Source organism: Epinephelus lanceolatus, chromosome 19, assembly GCF_041903045.1.
Source record: "Epinephelus lanceolatus isolate andai-2023 chromosome 19, ASM4190304v1, whole genome shotgun sequence".
Taxonomy (NCBI): domain Eukaryota; kingdom Metazoa; phylum Chordata; class Actinopteri; order Perciformes; family Serranidae; genus Epinephelus; species Epinephelus lanceolatus.
The window spans coordinates 12,969,155-12,987,029 of NC_135752.1; the positions used below are offsets into that span (position 1 = coordinate 12,969,155).

At 39.7% G+C, this 17,875-nt stretch overlaps 2 protein-coding genes across 3 annotated transcripts; both read right to left on the bottom strand.

The window, feature by feature from the left end:
• Nucleotides 1–107: 107 nt before the first annotated feature.
• On the bottom strand, nt 108–6,324 carry st6galnac6 (ST6 (alpha-N-acetyl-neuraminyl-2,3-beta-galactosyl-1,3)-N-acetylgalactosaminide alpha-2,6-sialyltransferase 6). Of its 2 annotated transcripts, none has more exons than XM_033647096.2 (6): nt 6,224–6,324; nt 5,686–5,767; nt 3,225–3,419; nt 1,905–2,317; nt 1,702–1,809; nt 108–579 (listed from the first exon to the last, which is right to left on the bottom strand). In XM_033647096.2, the coding sequence occupies exons 2-6, from the start codon at nt 5,710–5,712 to the stop codon at nt 390–392; spliced, it is 933 nt and encodes a 310-aa protein (XP_033502987.1). In that variant the 5' UTR covers nt 5,713–5,767; nt 6,224–6,324; the 3' UTR covers nt 108–389. The 2 variants fall into 2 exon arrangements, with proteins under 2 accessions (XP_033502987.1, XP_033502986.1); XM_033647095.2 differs by having other exon boundaries at nt 6,169–6,313.
• A 3,982-nt stretch (nt 6,325–10,306) lies between these two features.
• st6galnac4 (ST6 (alpha-N-acetyl-neuraminyl-2,3-beta-galactosyl-1,3)-N-acetylgalactosaminide alpha-2,6-sialyltransferase 4) lies at nt 10,307–17,068 on the bottom strand. Its single transcript, XM_033647456.2, has 5 exons — nt 16,745–17,068; nt 16,453–16,599; nt 14,783–15,192; nt 12,688–12,795; nt 10,307–12,580 (listed from the first exon to the last, which is right to left on the bottom strand). The coding sequence occupies exons 1-5, from the start codon at nt 16,754–16,756 to the stop codon at nt 12,394–12,396; spliced, it is 864 nt and encodes a 287-aa protein (XP_033503347.1). The 5' UTR covers nt 16,757–17,068; the 3' UTR covers nt 10,307–12,393.
• Between the last annotated feature and the right edge of the window lie 807 nt (nt 17,069–17,875).

The following is a 17,875-nucleotide window of genomic DNA, read 5'->3' on the forward strand; positions in this document are numbered from 1 at the left end:
ATGAGAATGCCTGCTGATGTAATCCCCCCTCAACATGGTAAACAAAAGTGCATTTTCAATACATAACAAAAATATTATAAACATGTAAAAATTCATCTTTAAATTCATTTTCTTTTCTATTTACAAAAAAGATCTGTCAGACGGCCGCCACATATCGATGTGGAATATACACAATATAGTATTTCCTCTCTAAGCCGAGACCCTGACCTCTCTTTCTCAGTCGTTTGGTCCACTGATAGTAGTTTCTTCCAAAACCTATTTTTATCCTTATGGCATTTCCTGGAAATAGTGGGGCTTCTTGATGGCTCATTGGATTCGTCATCCCGTCGTGCTCTATCGGGCCTCTGTGAGTGCAGAGAGATTTTTTTTGTGGTTTTCACAAAAGTCTTTCACCAGTTGGGGTGAGTGAAGGTGATGTTGTACTGCTTTGCCCAGCGTGAAAACACTTGTTTCTCTGTGATAAAGCGATGGTGGTTCCCTCTTCGGCCGCCCTCGTTCTGTAGATATGTCACACATTCCTCAGGACCCCTGGGCTTGTAGTAGTGGTAGGGCATCTTCTTAGATCCAGGTTTGGATTTTCTAGAAAAGACGGGTTTTAATATTATTCATTAGTTTAACAACCACTTGATCTGTGATTAGTAATAATCAGGCAAATAATACATTTTTGATTTATTAAAGACTCAAGTGAGCGAGTACACCATTATCTCTGTCTCTTCAACTAAATTATCTGTATCCATATCCGTACTTGTAATGGCTGGTTTTTAATCCATAAATGAGTGGTACTTAAACCAAAGTAGGTGGAACCTAACTGAAGGTTGTTATTCTACAGGCACTGACACATCGCGGCCATTGGACAATGTCGGGCCATCAGTAAGTATCTGTTGCCCTAGTTTTTGCTGTGTGTCCCACCGTTGGCACTAGTCGGCCCTTCTCTGGATTTTTTTCCCCAGCTGATTCAGCATGGTGAATTGGGTTTGGAGTTGGCGGAGCCCATCAGTGAACAAAATTACCTTGATTGGCAGTTCAGGTCTGTGCACGATAAAACAAACCGAACCGAGGAAAGCAAAAAAATGGCTAAAGTCAAGAGGGTGTGAGATTGAAACAAAGTTGTTAGGTTAGGTGAGATTATTTTTTCGGCATTGAGTTCTTTAGCAGAAACAGCTCCGAATTGTTTGTGCTTTTGTTTTCCAGCACATGCTAAATATCCATTGTTCTTTCAATATTAGATTTTGTTGTTAAAGTGCTAACTGGCTAATTAGCATCTTGAATCCGTCCCGTTTCTCTTCTTTAAATGACGATTACAGATTGCCAATGACTGCTGGTATGGAGAGTCATTTCCGCTCACACAGGTGCAGAACGACATGCTAGTTTGCCGTTAACTGTAGCCTTTGCAAGACAAAGGTGACGTGAGGCAACGAAACAGTTGGTCTTCGTATCGACGAGTTCTTTGATGTCAATTTGGCGGTATGTTTGGTATGGATTGATCAGAGATTGCTATATTTATTATTTATAAAAAACTTTACATAACAGCCTAATTTTTGCAGTTGAACACAGCTACCTAAAGGACTTTCCTTCATCACAATTTTACTTGAATGATACTAGTGCTTGTAAAAAGTACATTATCCATACCAGATACTATTTCATCCAAGTATTTAACCCAGCCCTTCTACATAGGTTGATTAGTGCCATCATTATACTCACCCACAGTGGTTTGGTGGAACCATCCCATATACTTTGATATTGTCACATATCTCAATGGCTATGACCATGGTGAACCAGCCTGTGCTCAACCATGAGTGAGATTTTTGCCTGAAATGGAAAAAAAGGATTTGTGAAAGTGACATTTACCCATCGTAGGGCTGATACACAACAAAATAAGATTCACTGGCCACCTAAATATTCACCTATCTCGTCCCGTCTCCCTGTGAAACAGGCTGTCAAATTTGCGCATCTTGTTGGCTGTGATACTGAAGCAAGACAAGTTGCTGTAGGTCATGCTGATCCTCTGGATCAACCTGTACAACGTTCCTTTGGCTTCCTTCCCAATTTTGTTTGGGGGTCCCCAGAAGATGATCACTGGGTTGCTGTCTGGCCTCTGTAGGTACTCATTAGGCCTCCGCACCACCCTGAACACACTGGAGTGGGCTATGACCCTCAGAGAGGTCTTGTTCCCTACGTCAGTCTCATACCCCAGCGTGGGGGCATCATTCATACGAATCACGCACTCCGTACTGTCAATCTCTTTTCCGGCTCGAGTACCCAAGACATGGCTGGAGCTCGTCACCAGCGCACAGTTATGACACTGTAGGTTCATAGTCTGAAATGAGAAGAAATAAGGGTGGAAATAAAGTCCATCATAGCAGAGTAAGTGAGGCTGCGCAGCTCAGCCACTCTCGATGTGTATTTGTTTTCTAAAACATTATGTTTATCATTATGTTAATCTTAACATTATGTTTACAGTTAACAGAGCTTGCAAAGAACAATAAGCCCTAATCTAAAAGTAGCCAACACTACCGGGACTAGTGCGCAGTGTTTCAATAGCTAGTTTCAGCATCTTTTAAATGTGTGTAGGTCCGTCATTGGTAGTTGTTAGCTGTGCTGGCAGAGTGGCTCTAGAAATGGCAATGTTGGTCCAGACTGAAATATATAAAGCAGGATGGATCAAGATGAAATTTTGTACAAAAATTCATGGTCCCCACAGGATGAATCATACTGACTTTAGAGATCTCCTGACTTTACCTCTGGTATCAACACAAACTTGATATTTTAGTTTTTTAGTGCTGTGTCTTCTCAACCATTGGATGGATTGCCATGAAATGTTGTCAACTCTAACAACTTCCCTCCCACATAATCGCTAGCTTGGCTGTGTGCTCTTGAGTTAGGTTAAGAGAGGCTGCAAACAAGATCATGCTAACAGAAACAAGATCACACCAATGAGGTATTTTACAAGGGGTTAGGGTGTGTCAGCTCAGGCATAATGATGAAGACAAGTAGAAACTGCAGAAACAGGCAGAAAGAAAAAACTTTACTGACATCCTGTTAGTTAGAGAACCAACGTTAATATGCACCACTGAAATGACATGCAAACTTCATGCAAACAAAATCTGTCTTTGAGAGACAGTAACACATTGTCTCACTCACAATGATGTACAGCATTCTAAACATATGTGGATTTCCCCATCATTAAAACACAAGTCTCTGTTTGTGCACAAGCTACTGAATACCTTGTTTCCGTGAAAAGGCACATAGCCGTCTTTCCCAGACCACTTCTTCAGATCTGTTGCCTTGATAGCATAATTTGTAGCCACATGGAAGGGAGCATAAACAGCATCATTGACGTTATTGGAGCCATACAGGATGAGGAGTGTCATCAGGACGATGATGGCCGCAAAGATCACCAGCCTGTGGCTCTGCTGTCCCTGTAGCATAAACAACAGGGATGAACTAAGCACATTTACATTTTGTGCCACTCTATACTCCAGCTCCACTCCATTCCAGAGGGAATTATTGTACCTTTTACTCCACATCTGTATCTACTTTATAAATCTAGATTTTACATGCAAAACCTCTAAAAAGCTTATAAAATATGATGCATTTTTGTAGGTTAAACTACCAAACATTAGCCTTTGTAAAATTAGAGCTTTTCATGCAACAAAACACTTGGTCATGGATTCAGCTTCTTCTTTACGGCATTTCCTTATCACAAATAATTAGCTAAAACCACTTAGCTAAGGCGGCTGCTTGGACTGCTACTTGGACTGCCTTTTAGTGTTTCCTAAGTTGTTCCTCCCTTTACTGTAACAACTTGGTTATTTTAAATGTGGAAATTGTATGTCTGTATTGTCTCTGTGCTGTCCACTGTTCATCTGTATTTTAGGTTTCTTCTTTGTATTTTAGATTGTGGTCTGTGTATATTGTAAATTATATGTTGGGACTACAGATGGAAATTAGCAGTTATTGCTAAATCTGGTGCAACCATCTCCTCATTTCTTGTAAATGATTAATGCTATTGCACACAGTCCCTTGATAAACTAAATAAACTAAACTTAGCCACCCTTTTTGCTGCGATGCGACCAACCACTGCACCAAAGTGCCACCCTTTGCCCTAAATTATAGTACACTTAATAATGTTGAGGTCTAGATTGTTGGCTGAACAAAACAAGCAATGTGAAGATGTCCCTTTGGGCTGACTGTGGAGGATATTTCTCACTGCTTTCTGACATTTTACAAACCAAACAACAGTAAATAATCAGCAGATTTTGATATGATTATTGTCAAAGGAAATATCACCATTTCACAATTTTCACACATATTAATCAGAGAAGAAACATGCACCTTACTACAGATAGAAAGAGGCCTCTTTTGTGTTTCAACAACGTCTCACTTTTGAGTTACTGATACAGGAAATTTGAAACTGTGAATATCTTTCCAACTTAACCAAACTGGTTTAGTCAGGCAGCTGTTGTCCTCTCTTCCTGGTACTGCGTAGCAGCGCTGAATCTTTTAGTGGCACAGAGTACCGGAGTGTACCAGCCTACATTCACCTCTGCCACACACAAACAACGTGACACACACGATTCGTTTTTCAGTGGACAACAATCGGGACACCATCGATATCGCATCAAATCTACTTTTTACAAGGATATAAAACCATGACATTATGTCACTGCGGTTATGGTGAACCTGGTTAATCCTGACATCCCTAGTTGCAGCTCCATATGAAATATTTAAAAAGCTCCACCCTAATAACCATAACAACAAAAAGCTGCTTCGTAGGCGCGGATGGATCAATACCTAAATATCAATACTACAGATACTGTGTTTTTGTTTTGAAGATCGATTTTAGCATCACAAGGATCGATAACAAAAAAAAAGGTATCAGTTTCTGTCCTACATTGTACCAAATTTTATTTTCAGGGTAGAACTGTCTGTCGTCAACACGTAGTGTACTGTAGTACTGTAGTCCATGTACTTTTGCTTCTTCACTGCTGTTGTCTTGTGTGCGCTCAAACGACATAAGCGTCCCTTTGTGCCCTCGGTGTGCACCACCACGGCTTGTACCCTGACTAAATAAATCCGACACATAATTGAAATGTTTGCGGAACTAAAGAGTATAAAAGCTCAAGAAAGAGAACAGGGAAATTCCTCAGCATCTAGTCCCCTGACATAACCAGTCAACTCTAGAGTTCAGTGGCAATCTCTGCTGTATTTGCTCATCATTGGTTTTTACTTTATCCAACTGATTGTTAATCAGATTAATAAATCATGACACACTGCTTTCCCCTACATTATTATGTAAGCCACATTTAATAATAAAAAGTTTTGGTGTCTGTGATTCTGGCCCTGTGTTTCTTGGTATCAGATTGAAGGCACATTTTGTGGCGTTGCCCAGCCCCACTGACATCAATGTATGAGCAAAGAAATAATCTAATTATATTTTATATGCCAGTAGTATATTTTTCTAATCATATCTGAGTAACATTTTCAATGCAGGATTAGTGTTTTTACAGTTTGACAGTCGTACATTCACCACAGTAAAGGATCTGAACACTTGTTAACAGTCATGACAGTGATAATACCAGCATGGATGTAATACTCTGTGCCCTAATAATACTTATAATGATAATAATGACGATAAAAGATAAGAGATCTAAGTGCCACACCCTCTGTTTGGTCTTTTCTTACCTTATTGCCACTGAGCTTGAGCCCCATGCTGTCTGATCAGGCTGTGTACCAACACACTGGCTGTGACTGTCTGTCATCATATCTGCCCGGAAGAGACAAATATAGTTTAGACTGTAGTTTCGATAGTATGTTTCAATGTATGCAAATGTTACGGCAAGGTTGGTTTCAGATTTTGATGTTCAAATGTGGGTGAATGTTTTCACAGGTCAGTAGCTGTTAAAGCGACGTAAAAAAAAAACCGTTAAGTGTTTACAGTTATTTCCTTAGTATACAACGAAATGAGCTTTCTGTGGTGTCATAGGCTAGATAGTTAACGTATATTTTAGCTCGTATTTACCTAACGCCACAAACGCACGAGGCGCTTAAACGTTATTACATGTATAAATATAAAACATAATGCGCAGCCGTTGTCCCTCCGCTGTTGACGTACGTTGGCTCAGATAAAAGAAAAACATAATGCCGCTGATATGACAAAGATATTACCTTAAAAGACGTATCAAAGCATCATAACTGCCTCCAGTGTTAATCCAGTGTTTACCGTTTCATGGCCTTTGCGGTCTCCGTGTCTGATGTCTTTCTCATCTCTCTCGTGCCCCATCTTCCTGCACCACTCGCTGACGTCATCATCACGTCTCTCACTGCAGCACAGTGATATGTGTGTGGGGGCTGTCCAACTTTATCAAGTTCGCCTTTAAATTAGTCACTGTGTGTATATGTTTTATAAACATCCCCTAAAATTGCTCCAGTTGATGCTTCATGTGACTCATACACATAACATCAGTCTAAATCAAGGTGTTTGGTGTGAGAGCCAGTCAGCCACAGATCCAAGAGATGCTCCATTTTGTACATTTAAATGAAAAAATGAACCACCTTAAAACATGTTCACCCCAGAGACCCTTAAAGGAGCAGTGTGTAGGATTTAGTGGCATCTAGTGGGGAACAGAGGTATCTTCCTCTCCAAAACAAACGGATCAGGGGTCTCATTTATAAACATTGCATACGCGAAAAGCAAAGGTCTGAAATAGGCGTACGCAAAAGTTGCGATCTATAATACTTGATAGTAAAAGTTCAATGGTGTTTATTATGTCTTTAGTTTCTGATAATGACTTTAGTTGTTCTTTTATCTCAGACATGTTAGGATGTACCTTGACATGTTTCGGCGGAAACTTCCCCCTTCCTCAGAAGTGTCACAGGACAGGTGTGACAGGACGGTCACACCTCCCTAATATCGGCTGATTGACTGATCAGCTGATAAAGACGCATCACAGCCACCACCAAGTGACACTTCTGAGGAAACACAGAATTAAGGAGTTTCACATTAAAAAATGTCTGTTTCATGTATCATATTCGGCTTGTCACAGACAATCCAGACTTTCAGGAGATTTTTCAGGTGATTGTACACTAAAGAGACCATACTTGTTACATTACATTTTGTTTCTGCCATTATATTATATCCCCCTAAATCCTACACAATGGATGTTTAATTCACAAATTACTTAAATTTTAAGGGGTACATGGCTTTCTCCTTCGTCACACATTAAGTTGAAATATTTGACTTATTTAAATTATTTATTTAAATTGTCTGTGGAATGTTCTGGATAGACTTGGTACAAAGAAAAAAAACTTTAAAATGCTCAAAGTAACAAGTGTCTTTTTCTTTGTGCCTTAAAAGAACCTTATTTTTTTTAGTCAAGATGCAAATGCAGGAGTTCACACTGAATCTGGGGTTATTTGTATATGAAGACGTTAAATATTACAGGGGTTTCTGCATGGGTTACAGGGGAAATCACCACCTTGTACCTAAAAAGGACCTTGAACTCTCAGTTAAGGTGCAAACTCAAGGGTTCACTCTAAATTTCCAAAAATATTTAATGGATAACTTGATGGGTTCTAATACAATAAGAGTTTTTATCTTAGTGGGGCAGATAACCAAAACAATTGTGCACTTTGTGATAAAAGCATGAAATTTGATACACTTATAGCCAAACACATTCTGAAAATAATTGGATATGGAGCCATCTTGAATTGTCAATATGGCGGCCATGGCAGCCATTTTTCAAAATGGCCACCAGCAACAAACATTTTCTTATGTGTGATGGATATAATTTGATATTGAGGACACAATTTGTTAAATTTATTTACCACACCATTATGAATTGCCCTTTTGCGGCCAAGATGGCCGCCAGTTTTCAGCTGTGAGGTGGACTGGTCAGCTATGAATGATCTCAGTGTAGAATTTTACATTTTTCTAGATGCAGAATTTGGAACAGGAACATTAGAATTGCTTGGAAGCTTCCTTCTATCTCACAATTCAATATGAACACCATTTCATTCAATTATTTAATTCCAATAAAATGTAACAGAGCTGATGTCAAAACAAAGCCAGGGCACACTGCATCACCACTGCTGTGAAACTCAGCATGGGGTTCAGTGTCAGCTAAATACACTCTGCTTTATAATGCCATGCTTTCTGTAATCAGTAATCAATGTACTGCCTCTGGTCATAGTTTAGTAGTAGTGTATTTTAGTTTCCTAAATGCTATCTTAAATTAGCCTCGCATCTAATTAATATTGTAGTTTGCATATTTAGATGTAGTTGGATAGCCGAACCTGAATAGACAAGATGTGCCAGTGCGGGAGATGCCTGGAACATGTTCATAGTGCATACTCTGAGAATCCCAAGATCACCTGCACTATTGGAGATGGGGCGGCTGTTATTCAGACACTGCAACCAACTTCTGTAAAGACCTTCAGTGATTACGCCCAAGAGATCTTCATTCCATATTTAGCCAGAAAACTTGAAAGTGTGTCTAGGCTTGATCTAGTGTGGAACCGGTACTTTCCTGAGTCTCTGAAAGCTGCTACAAGTGCAAAGCGTGGTACAGGGATGCAGAGACATGTGCTAGGTGCAGCAGCCATTCCCAGGAACTGGCAAAACTTTCTCAGAGTTGACAGCATTAAAACTGAGTTGTTTGCCTTGCTTTCAGATGCTCTGCTTAAATGGTTTGTGGAGAAGGATAAACAGCATGTTGTAACAGATGATAGGGAAGTTCTCAGCAAGCCATCACTCCTACATGTGTCTTCGATTGCCCCTTGTACCCATGAGGAAGCCGATTTCGCATGTTATTACATGTTGCCCATGCAGCAAGAAATGGCCATCAGAAAATCATGATTCAAATGGTTGATACTGATGTTGTGGTGCTGGCTGTGGCAGTGGCTCAGACTTTACAGCCAGAACATGAGGTTTGGTTGGCATTTGGAACTGGAAAGAACGTATGATACCTTGCAGCCCATGAACCTGCAGCAGGGCCAGTAGGGCCTGAGAAAGCAAGTACACTACCAATGTTCCATGCATTGATGGGCTGTGACGCTGTATCAAGCTCTCTTGGCCATGGGCTGTATACCCCATGGCCAGAGCTGTGTTTCCAGAGCTTACGCATGCCCTGTTGAAACTGTCTTCTGCCCCAAATGACATACCACAGGGGGTAATGGCCACAATAGAGACATTCATTATACTACTCTATAACCAAACCAGCACATGCACAGAATTCGACATGGCAAGGCGGACGTTATTTACAAAAAGGCACAATGTGCAGTCAATCCCCCTCACAAAGGCTGCCCGCAAATTGCACAATTCCTCCCTACTCTTGAGCTAAGCTGCTCCACTATGGGCTTTCTGCACAAATGAATGGGTAAAAATATCCTTCAATTTTCCATAATAACATCACAAATATCTTAAATGACCTTAATTTTTCAGGCAAAGTGCAAAGTCAGGGGTGTATTCCAAATTTGAGGTTAATAAATTGATAAATGAATGGATTATACATGAAAGAGCTTTTAATGTGCTGTTTGTGATGGGGGCTTCTGAGAGTTAAAAACCCTGTCAAAATTACCAGAGAGCTTGACAGCCAATTTTCAATTAACATGAAAAAGGCATTGATTTCAATGAATTTTTCCACTTTAAAAGCCCCACAGTATTTTCTTTTTTTTTTTTTTTTAAGATTATTGTTTGGGTGTGTTTTTGCCATTATTGATTGGACAGCTATAGACTGACAGGAAAGGTGGGAGAGAGAGGGGGAATGACATGCAGCAAAGGGCCGCGGGTCGGAAGTGAAGCCAGGCCACTGCAAAGGACTCAGCCTATGTCGGGTGCACACTCCATCAGGTGACCTGGAGGTCGCCCCATACAATCCACTAATTAATTAATCATATCTTTTAAAATACATTGAAAATACCTTAACATAATCATTATTGATGGCTGAACTACTGACAATTTAAAGGTTAAAATAATTGAGGTTTTGTTATGAAATGTGCAGACCTTTGAAAATTACGATTAAGTGAAGTACATACAGTGTTTGACACTGTCAAGCTCACATTTTGTACACGCCCACACCATCCTGTGAGGAAGTCTAATCAGTGAAAACATCTGTGTGAGTGAACCAAGAGTGGGTACAGCCTTTAACTGAATTAACGTGCAGAAACAATCCAAGTGGTCTTAAAAGGACAGAGAGAAACAGCATTTGTCTAAAGTCTCATACTAAAACAAGTACACACACACACACACACACAAAATCAAGTTTACATTCAAATTTGTACTTTGCACAAAATAAGACGACTACATATGGTTACCAATGTCTTCAATAATACGTTTTAATTCAAACAATTCCTGTCTGAAATGTAAAATTACAGTAAATACTTTGACACAGCAGTTTGCTCGGTAGTGCAAATACTATACAGTCTTTGGAATTAGTCACAAAAGAAGCATTATGCGACTGGAAAGGCAGCACTATGTTTCTCACTGTAAACAAGCAGCAGAACATAAAGGGTAAACACTTTAAAAGTAGATGTCTAAAAACAAGTAACTCACTTTGTGTTTATGGTATCGGACCAATTACATTCAATGTCAAAACATGACACCAAACTCCTTCTGTCAGAGGATTAGGATGCCACACAGTGGTAGGACTGCCAACAGTGCAGCTGCTGCTTGTTCCATCAGCACTATAGAAATGTGTACAGATAATACACACTGACCACAAAGATCTGCAGGCTCTGTTTGCATCTTCTTATCATGCTCTTTGTATTTAATACTGTGTTTGTTGGTCACTGTTCAGCATTAAAGCTGTGTGCTGTTGATGAGTGGACTGTCATCTGTGGACTGTAGACTCTTCTGCAGTTACATTTTAATACTGTCCTTCCTGTGAATTGTAAACACGTGGTCACATTTGTTTATGTCACTGTGCTCCCTCAGCACATGTTAAACCACACGAGGCACAAATGCAAACTGCATGATCTCTGTTTGGGTCAAATGGCACTCAGCTCCCAATGGAAATATCTGGACACTGTTTACATTAACCATTTGAAACCTCAGCAAACTGGCTTGATTTCTTTCAAAAACACGAAGATGAAATAACCCGAAAATATGCAAGAAATTAGCTACAAGACAAAATTAAAAACAAGAAAATTAGCTAAAAAAATAAAGTTAAAACAAACAAAGGAAGGAATTGACTTAGAAAAAGGTGCTTAAAAATAATAAATATAATTTTCCCTAGCTTTTTCTTTTTTCCATATTTCTTCAAATAATTTTCTAAACCTGCAAAGTTTCTGCAATTTGTGGGACATTCCTTACCAAGTTGCTCATTGCCTTTTTTCCCCCATGTCTTTGAAAGAAATTGCACCAACTTGCTCAGAGTTCCAAGATTTAAATACTTGTGAAAGGCGTCTAAAAGGAGCACAAGAAAAGTGACGTCGCTCCAGGTTTCAAAGGTTTAAAGCTTACTTCTACTACTACTAATACTACTACTTCAAGCATTATAACACTGTGACTGGTTGCAGTCAGAGCAAGTTGTCAGCATAATCTGAAACAATTAGTCAATTAATCAATTAGTTTATTGACACAAAATTTAGCAGCAATTTGTTTTGGTTGTTGATTAATAATTTAAGTAATTCTTTATGCAAAAATGCCCCCCAAAAAATCTCAGATGTGATTATTTGCTGGTTGTCTTCCTCTTCTATAATTGCAAATTGAAAAACTTTTGGTTTTTGACCAATGATTGAATAAAACAAATAATTTAAATACATGAACTTGAGTTCTAGGAAACTGTCATGGATATTTTTAAAATAGTTTCTGACAGTTTGTAGACCAAATGATTGATCGATTATAATCATTAGCTGGAGCCTTAAACAATACACTCCTGTGTCATAGAGTAAGGGTGCATTTTGTAGCTACACGCATGATTGCAGCATAAAATAAAACACTGCAGAATAAAACCAAAAGTCAAGGCACAGGTATGAAGAAATTAAAAACCAGAAGCTTTGGTATAAACTGGTTTCAGTGCCTAGCTTAGTGGCTTTATGCTATACTGATACTGTATATGGCTGTACATAATGCAAATGTTCAGTAATACTGAGAGTGGTACTTCACCATCTGTCACCAGTTAACTGCTGGTAAATGTGGATGTCTCAAGCATTTGTTTATATATATGGCTGCAGATTATTTAACCACTAATGAGCCAGTATCAAATGTCTTTTCTACTTGAAAAAAACTGTTGAGTAGGTAAAAAAGTAAAATTCCAAATGAAAACTGGAGTCCAGCAGTAACAATACCATGTAAGGCAACACTAAAGTCTTCAGCAAAATAGACTATAAACCAGCAATAGTGAATCCCAGTGTGCGCCCAGCGAACATCTTCTGGGGTTAATGTCTCTTTCTTTAGAGGACCCAAGAGGGGTGTTTGAACTCCATCTTGTGCCGTGTTGCCCACTTGGCGTAGATGGCCTTCTCAGTGATGAAGCGATGACCCCCACGTTGTGTGTGCTCGTGGACCCTGTACATCTTGCACTCATCGATTCGGTTCCTCTCGTAGTAATGGTAAGGAACAACATTGTGATTGGCTCGACTGTCAGGACAAGTACCAGAGTTAGGTTAAGGTTATTTCCGACACTTAAAAAAATCACAGAGCTAGAGTATAGATCATAAATTGGGTCATGATGTAAAACACCTCACCTGCAGTAGCTATCATCGATCATTCCATAAACATGGATGCTGTCACACATTTCTATCGCCAGAATCATTGTGAAGAATCCCGTACTGAGAAATGCCCCCGTCTTCATTCTGAGTAAGAGACCAAACATCTGCTCTTAAAAGACTTATTTTCTGCCACAGTGCATCAGGTGAGGTTGGGGTGTTGGCATCCAGGTGTCAGACTGTAAGCATAAGACATCCTAGAGACACAGCTCCCAAAAAAACTACAATGTAATGAGGCAAAATGCCAAACGAGAGTGAATCTAGGGATGGTTTTTACTGTCACTTTTGCTTGCAAGCATGTTGACAAAGAGTAACTGACAATCCTGCATAGTATAGCCTCAATGTATTTATGTATTTGAGGTGTTAATTTAGTTAGCTAAATTGGTGTGCTAAGGAGAATACGAAGCTGACATCATGCTGTGTTAAATTTCTTGGACCAGGGCACCATCATGTGACGATCCAGCTGTGTAACGTGTGCCTGCCATGGTGGTCAAGCAACGGTATTCTGACAAAACAATTATGATGCACTACCTCTACTCACATACCTGGACATTGTAAACTGTTTCGTTATTGGACTGAGGGCATACACTTTGGTAACAGAGATAACAAAGTCCGTATTTCACAAGATGGCACCCCGTCCTCAACCATGTGACCTTCCACCACTTCACATTCTCTTGTAGCCAATTAATGTAACAGACTTGTGAAGTCTAAGGGAGCTGTGATTTATTGTCTTTCCTTCTGTTTGTGTACTTTTCTCTTCAGCTGTAGGCAGTGGTGGAAAAGTAACTAAGTACATTTACTCAAGTGCTGTACTTAAGGTACTTGGGCTGTACTTGAGGTACTTTTACTTTACTTGAGTTATATAGACTACACGTGCAACTGAAACAACTGAAAATTAAATGGCAACAGTCATTGTTGGGGGTCACGGGAGGGGTGGAGCCTATCCCAGCTGACACTGGGCGAGAGGCAGGGTACACCCTGGACAGGTCGCCATACTATCGCAGGGCTGACACATAGAGACAGACAACCATTCACGCTCACATTCACACCTACAGATAATTTAGAGTCACCTGCATGTCTTTGAACTGTGGGAGGAAGCTTGAGTACCCAGAGAAAACACACGCTGACACTCCCCCACCCTGGGTCTGGACCACCAACCCTGAGTTCAAACCAGGAACCCTCTTGCTGTGAGGCGACAGTGCTAAGCACTAACCCATCATGCCACCGTTCCTTTAAATAATTTCAATAATTTTATTTTTAAGAATGTGGAATTTTGTACAATACAGAACATGAAAATATCTCACGCTGTGTCAGACAGGGGTGCCATCTTGTGAGGTACACGCTTTGTTATCTCTCTTACCAAAGTACAGTGTTTGCAAAAATTGAGACAGTTTACAGTGTTTGGATTTATGAGTGGAAGTAGTGCATCAGAGTCTGTAATTCAGCCATGGGCTACCAAGTCATATGGATCTGTGATGTGTATCATTATTAGTTTGTTCATGTACTGTTACTTGACCATTATCTATAGAGAAAGTGAAGCTGACGTCACACAATGTTAATTCTTTAAATGGGGACGCCATCTTGTGAGGATCACGCTGTGTTTCCTTTGCCTAGCCAAGGCTGGATTACAAACCCCGATGCACTACCTCCACTTACATATCAGGATGCTGTAAACTATCTTGTTTTTGGACCAAGTGCATACACTTTGGTAAGAGAGATAACAAAGTGCGTACCCCACAATATGGGCTCCACCTCAACCAACTACAGCAGCAGTTGATTTTACATTAATACATGAATAATACTAATATAATGACACAAAAGCCTATATAACAGGGGCCATGTCTGCATTAAGTTATTTTACTTTTAATATTTTGTACATCTTCCTGCTTATATTTACATGCTTTTTAATGCCGCAATTGTACTTGTATTTTTACAGGTTTGTATTAGTACTTTTACTTGATTTGGGGATCTCATTCTTCTTCCACAACTTGCTCTTACTTTGGAGATGCACAGAAAACAAACAGCGCCTCAGTCAAGACTTTTATTGAACTGAGATGCTGAATTCATACTGTACCTGTTCTTTCCAGTTTCATTCTGAAACACACCATCACAGTACTGAACCTTTTCGCTGGTCACAGCGTAGATTCTGACATTTGGATACTTCTCTGCTACTTTCAGGAGAGCATTGAAGGTACGTCCTTTCCCGTCTTGCCTCATGTTCCTCTCAGGACCCCAGATCACATATGTGGTGCCCGCTGATTGGTTGAAATAGTAGCGCTCGTTTTTCACCAACAGGGGAACACTGGTGTGAGACACAACCCGAACACTGGTGCGGCTCCCTACGTCCTTCTCATACCCCTGTGTGGGTGCGTTGTTCATCCGGATCACACATCCGATTTTGTCTATCTCTTCTCCAACGCCTGCTCCGAGCATCTGACCTGAGCTGGAGACCAAGGCACACTGGTTGCAGTGCATGTGCAGGAACTGTTGAAAGAGAACAGGATAAAGAAGTTGTTTTAGGTTTCATGCATACAGTCAGTTTATTGTTATAACTCAGCAGTTATGCTGACAGAACTACAGAAAACTCCTAAAAAAGTATTTTATGTCTGATTTAAGTAACAAAGTTGAAACCACTTCTGTTTGATATCTTTGCTTTTATCTCAGCAGCACATCGCTGGCACCATGTCAGTGTTACAGCCCTTCTCAGTGTATCGTCAACATCACTGGATTATATACAGGTGGTGGTGTCATGTGAAAGCTTTGTCAGCTGATTCTACGTGACCAATATCTACACTGAGGAAAGTAATCTCTTCTTATCAAAGCCCTGTCATTTCCTGCAAGCAAGAGGTCACAATGTATACTGAGGCCAAACAAAAGTCATCACTGGAAATCTTCCTGATTATGGCTTTAATAATTACAAATTAATTCACAATAAATTACCAACTAAATTAATAACTGATTAAGTACAACATGCCAAACCAAAATTCCAGCTTTTCAGTTGGGAGCATATGCTGCTTTTCTTTGTCCGAAGCTCTGGAACAGTCTGCCCGAGGAAATCAAGTCAGCCGAGTCAGTGATCTCTTTTAAGTCCCTTCTTAAAACATACTTTTATTGGAGAGTCTTTCCTGATTTTACTTGAATTTTAAGTTCACTTAGACTGTCTCTTATTTCCTCACTTTTCATACACTAGTGTTTTTATCAGTTCTTTTAAAAGTTAGTGTTTTTATGTCTTGTCTGTTTTAATTATTGACATGTAAAGCACTTAGTAACTCTGTTTTGAAAAGCGCTTTTATAATTAAAGATCATTATTATTATTGTTATTAACTGACAGTTAACTGAATAACTTTTAGATTTGGGCTGTTCATCGAACAAAAACAATCTGAAGATGTCACCTTGGGCTTTAGTAAATTGGAACAGGCATTTTCACCATTTCCTAACATTTTATAGACCAAAATTATAATCACTTCATTCATGAATTGAGAAAACAATTGGCAGATTCAATAATAATTAAAGTAATTGTTATTCTCAGCCCTGTTTCTGACCAGTATCTGCCTACAGGGTAACACTGGGTCAACACATCATGACCACTAACTCTAGACAAGATATGAAACTCAAACATAATTTTATATGCAAAACATGAAGGATCCGAAATCATTCTCATGCTCACATTATGAATGAACTGTGATTAGACTGCAAACCTTTGGAAGGAGCTGCATTTTGTATAATTCCAGCCCTGCCTCTCACCTGCTCCGTCCTGCCGGGGGTGATCCTCATGTAGCCCCTGAGCCCATTGCTTTGCACGGCGGGAGACGGATTGTCCCGTATGATCACACATCCTAACCAGAACAACAGAGGAAGGCTCAGGCTGAGCAGGCAGAGCCAGCGCAGCATCTGAAAAAGTGAACAGAGTGGACATCCATCAAATACAGCACATATTACATTTAAAAACATTTATCGGCCGATGTGTACATATTACAAGAATGAGTAATTCTTTTATTGTGTACATACACAAAGGATTTGACGAGCTCGTTCTTACCTGATATTTCATATCAAGGTCTTGAAGAAAGCCCTACTCCAGGGACTACGACGGCATTCATTTTTTTCCAGCCGTTTAACTTGAGGCAGAGGCGGGTACAGAGACAAGCCCAGCCACGGACGGATCATGATCGATAGGTTTCATATTTACAGATTTTAATGGCTGCTCTCAGTCAGTTGTCAAATCCAGGATCTTCTTTTCGGTGTAACCTTCATCGCCTTGCTACTTCACTAGTCTCGTCTAATCGACGGCACGTTTATAATAACTGTTATCTTGTTTACTGTTATCTCATCCGAGTTGACACAGTAACCGACAAACGATTTCTGGGCCCTGTCTCATCGATCCGCACGGTGTTCCGCTATCCAGAGCACTACTTCCGGTCCGACTTTTTCACCAGCTAAGTGTTATCTGAGCATATATTACATAAAAATGCTCAGGCGACAAATAACACATATAATAGACACTTATAAAAAATAATGGCCGTAAGTTTTATTGTGCAAAAAGTACAATATGATTTGAGAACTTTAACGTAGTTCTCATTAACTTGTATGTAGGTTTCGTGCTTTTATTTCGAAGGGTAGATGCCAAAACCGGAAATTGTGTTTTACTGAGGTAACTTTGTAATGCCGCCTTCAAGTCCCACTCGTAAATGTTACATTCCACGCAGAAATTGCTTTACTAAAAAAGCCAGCAAGCTGTATATACAAATCGTTTATTACGATAATTTACGAAGGCTGTGAACGAGCGTCTTTGCTTGCCTGCTTCTAAAAATGTTATTATAAAACGTTATCATTGTCTAAAACAATTTGTTGCTCCCTATACAGCAAATTATTCGCGGAGAAGCTCTGATCAGATCCTCGTTATGATGTCCTTTGTGTGTAAAGAAGTTGGTTAAGAAACAAAATATTTCATGTTTCGAGATTATTCTGATTGGAGTAAGTTACCATCATTTCAACTTATTTAAAAATGTTCTGTATTCTCATCTTAAAACAGATTGCCGGTGTTTTTGGGAATGCCATGCTGTGCCTTTATTTATGGGTTGATCATTTTGATTGTTTTTCATTGTTATGTCGTGTAACACGTCCTGTACTGTTCTGTTTCCATTTGTTCTATGATTGCTTGTTCTGCGGC

What these genes read in the sequence shown, in the direction of transcription:
- st6galnac4 (XM_033647456.2), bottom strand. An exon ending in CCCCCGGCAGGACGGAGCAG is followed by an intron (nt 15,193 to 16,452) that starts GTGAGAGGCAGG and finishes CTCTTTCAACAG; the next exon opens with TTCCTGCACATGCACTGCAA. An exon ending in AATGAAACTGGAAAGAACAG is followed by an intron (nt 12,796 to 14,782) that starts GTACAGTATGAA and finishes TCTCTTACTCAG; the next exon opens with AATGAAGACGGGGGCATTTC.
- st6galnac6 (XM_033647096.2), bottom strand. Translation starts at nt 5,712, where the DNA reads ATGGGGCTCAAGCTCAGTGGCAATAAG. An exon ending in TCAAGCTCAGTGGCAATAAG is followed by an intron (nt 3,420 to 5,685) that starts GTAAGAAAAGAC and finishes TTTATGCTACAG; the next exon opens with GGACAGCAGAGCCACAGGCT. An exon ending in AGGGAGACGGGACGAGATAG is followed by an intron (nt 1,810 to 1,904) that starts GTGAATATTTAG and finishes TTTCCATTTCAG; the next exon opens with GCAAAAATCTCACTCATGGT.